At 25.7% G+C, this 3,224-nt stretch overlaps 1 protein-coding gene across 1 annotated transcript; it reads right to left on the bottom strand.

The window, feature by feature from the left end:
• Positions 1-786: 786 nt before the first annotated feature.
• Positions 787-2,009, bottom strand: LOC124535817 (heme transporter hrg1-B-like). Its single transcript, XM_047112179.1, has 3 exons — positions 1,732-2,009; positions 1,322-1,495; positions 787-1,247 (listed from the first exon to the last, which is right to left on the bottom strand). Exons 1-3 carry the CDS (start codon positions 1,853-1,855, stop codon positions 1,090-1,092), a joined length of 456 nt encoding a protein of 151 aa, XP_046968135.1. The 5' UTR covers positions 1,856-2,009; the 3' UTR covers positions 787-1,089.
• Between the last annotated feature and the right edge of the window lie 1,215 nt (positions 2,010-3,224).

Genomic DNA, 3,224 nt, shown 5'->3' with positions numbered 1-3,224 from the left:
TTTCTTATAAGTTCTTACGTTCTTAACAATTTTAACGGGATGCGCTAGCGCATGATTACATGGGTATTTGAAAACTAGGACTTTTGATCCTTTTAGAAAACCAAACAACAAATTTGTTTTAAGATCACTTAATTTATTTGTCAAATGGATTTAAAAATAAAACGAAATTTGTAAAAAAACAAGTTTATTTTCTATTTATCTAATTACAATACATACGATGTAAAGATAATAAATAGTAGATAAAATTTTCAATCTTAACAGTAATACTATTTATAAAACATTACAGCTTGAGAAATTTACTATCACCACTAACTACTTAACATAAATAATGCCTTAAGTCATACCCTGGTTTTTGTTTATGAAGATTTCATTAAAACCGAATCATAATAACACAATTTGGAAAGTAAATGCAAAATAAAACTACGGCAAATTTTAATCGTGCAAAAATAAAAATAAATTTAAAAACAACTTACAATTTAAAAAGAGCATAAGGTAAAGCATTTTTAATACAACTACAGATATTCAATTTCAGTCAATTTTATATGATTTACATATATAAAAAAATATCACAAAGTTTTATACTAATATTAGCATTTACAAGCAAATTTAAACCAAAGGTAGAGTAATATGCCAAAAAAAGAAACTACTCATTAATATTAAAAGTTTAAAATAAATAGTTGATAAGTGAGTAAAGAGCAATAGAAATTTTAAAATTTTAAAATTACATTGCAAAAAAAAAATCATATACATACCCAAAATTAACAAAACAAAATTTTCAATACATATTGTAAGATATGATGCGTTTGTATCATTATAATGAGTGTTGCCATTATTTTATCTATTCTTTATTCAAAATATAATTCAATCAAATCATAAAGGAAATTTGCAATTCAATAAGTTATATAAACTATGTATATTTACACCAATTTAATTGTATCTTCAAGAGAGACTGTCTCTGAAAGATACATTAAAGTTGCTGTAAATAATATCATATAATACACAATAATAGTGGTATATAAATCACTTATGTAACTACTTAACTACATCAAAATGATTATTTTTCAAACAAAATATTAAAATTTGTTATAATTATGTTTCTTCAATGTTTGGGTTTTCAGAGAACAGCTGATGATCGTTATAGGTGCGTAGGTATTTTTTTGTAAATATGTATAACAATAGACCCCATTTAAGCATCATGAAGGACCATACCATGCGGATGATTATGCTTGTTTGTACTGGTAGAACATCTGAGAATTAAAAATAAAATGAATATCTATTATAACTAATCTATATCATACACAAAAATTGAATTATAACTTACCAGCTTTATAGTATATTTCCAAAAACAAATAAAACAGTGTAAGAGCTGTTCCAGAGACAAAACCGACCATTCCAAAATCTCCTAGATACTGAAGAGCCTTTCTGGAAAAGTTGACATGTAGGGACTCTTTCAGATAATGGCAATGTAGCATAAAAGTCAATGATGCATGTATGCCTGAAACAAAATTAGTAATTATGAGGCAATACGGATAATATGTTGTAATCTTTATCATTTAGTTATAAGTCTGATTCATAAGTATTATCAATATGTACATGTAATTAAACTATATAACAAAAAAGTAAAATGAGAAATTTTCATTAAAAATAATTCTAGTATTACAGTCTAAACTTGTTTAAACGCATTTAAATTAAAATTTGCACTTAATCTTTTGAGAAAGTCAAAACACTTACCGGACAATAACGCCCACATCCCAGCTTCAATGTTTGCATAAACAATGCAAAAACATATAAACGCTGACAATCCCAATATTGCACCAATAGCACTTATGGCTATATGAATTTTGGTGCGTAACATTGTTTTTCGATAAAATATTTTAACTATATGATTAAAAAATTTATGAAAAACAAAATAACAATACTATTAGTGTAGTAAATAATAATAAAGAAAAGTTCGACACCGAAACGAATTATTTCTAAGCTTTGACATTTGACAACTAAAATGTCAATTAAAATGTCTCTTATAGTGATGCTCTTATTTGTATAGACTATGGCTATAATCCATTATTTTAATCTACAATATATAACATAATAAAGACAATAAAATACTGAAGGTATTAATTTCGGGACTTTTACCATGTTTTTTATTTTTGTTCGGTGGAGCTCGATATTTCGACATTATCTACGAATGTAAAATATTTATATTCAGCGCATATAATTATTTATTAAATTTCTTTTCTCAATTCAGGTTGAGATATACCTAGTTTAATATTTGGAATGGTCTTTTTTTCAAACATATGGAGGTGGATGTATTTATTTGTACCACCTAAATAGAATAGATCAATGATATTCTAATAAACAGATATGTTATATCCATACTAAACAACAGAAAAAAGTGTGCCGCGCTGGGGACCGTTTATTTTAGTTTATTTTTACATTTCGTTAAAAGTAAAAAGGATAGCTTGATAAAAACAATAAGTAAAAGGGGTAACTAGATGTTTTAATTACGCAAAATGTATTACTTCGTAATTATGATGTATTATAACGTATTACTACGTAAAACAACTTAAGGCAAACGTCACAATTAGGACGTTTTCTAGTCTTCATTTTTGCGCGTTAATAACATATCTGTTTACTACAACATCATTTGAATAGATATAATAAAGTTAGTAAATTTGTCGAATCTCGCCTCCACGTCGAAAATTCAATTTAAATTTTAAAATAAAACATCGGTCAAAACGCCACAAAATAGAGAAAAGTCGAAATAGTAAATAAATTAATAAATATTAAGCGGCAGTTACATGAAAGATAAAATAGAACAGGGAAGTTAAAAATGACTCTATGTAAAAAGAGACTATTCATCAAAATACTGAGGAATTAAGATTAAAAGCACTTGAATTAAAATTATAAAATGAAGAGTTAAAAGAAATTGAAATGTGGTTTCTGTCAAATTATGAAGAAAAGTTGCAATGCATGAAGGATACCTACATTATTCTAATTAAAGGAGTTTGTGTTATTTGTTAATGCAGATATAATATTGAATTTTATATACTTACTATGAATAATGTATATGTGGATGACCTTTTTTATTTTAATGATTTTTTTTAGGATTAGATAGACAAAAAGTGCAATAGCTACAATAAGTTTCCTAATGTAATGTAAATTTTAGGAAAGAATGTAGTGTTACAAGGTACGTTTAAAAAATATAAATTGTTAAAAGTAAAGAT

Source organism: Vanessa cardui, chromosome 15 (genome assembly GCF_905220365.1).
Source record: "Vanessa cardui chromosome 15, ilVanCard2.1, whole genome shotgun sequence".
In the NCBI taxonomy this organism is placed as follows: domain Eukaryota; kingdom Metazoa; phylum Arthropoda; class Insecta; order Lepidoptera; family Nymphalidae; genus Vanessa; species Vanessa cardui.
This window is presented reverse-complemented; position numbering and strand designations above follow the sequence as displayed.

What these genes read in the sequence shown, in the direction of transcription:
- LOC124535817 (XM_047112179.1), bottom strand. Translation starts at nt 1,855, where the DNA reads ATGTTACGCACCAAAATTCATATAGCCATAAGTGCTATTGGTGCAATA. An exon ending in GATGTGGGCGTTATTGTCCG is followed by an intron (nt 1,496 to 1,731) that starts GTAAGTGTTTTG and finishes ATTTTGTTTCAG; the next exon opens with GCATACATGCATCATTGACT. An exon ending in GGAAATATACTATAAAGCTG is followed by an intron (nt 1,248 to 1,321) that starts GTAAGTTATAAT and finishes TTTAATTCTCAG; the next exon opens with ATGTTCTACCAGTACAAACA.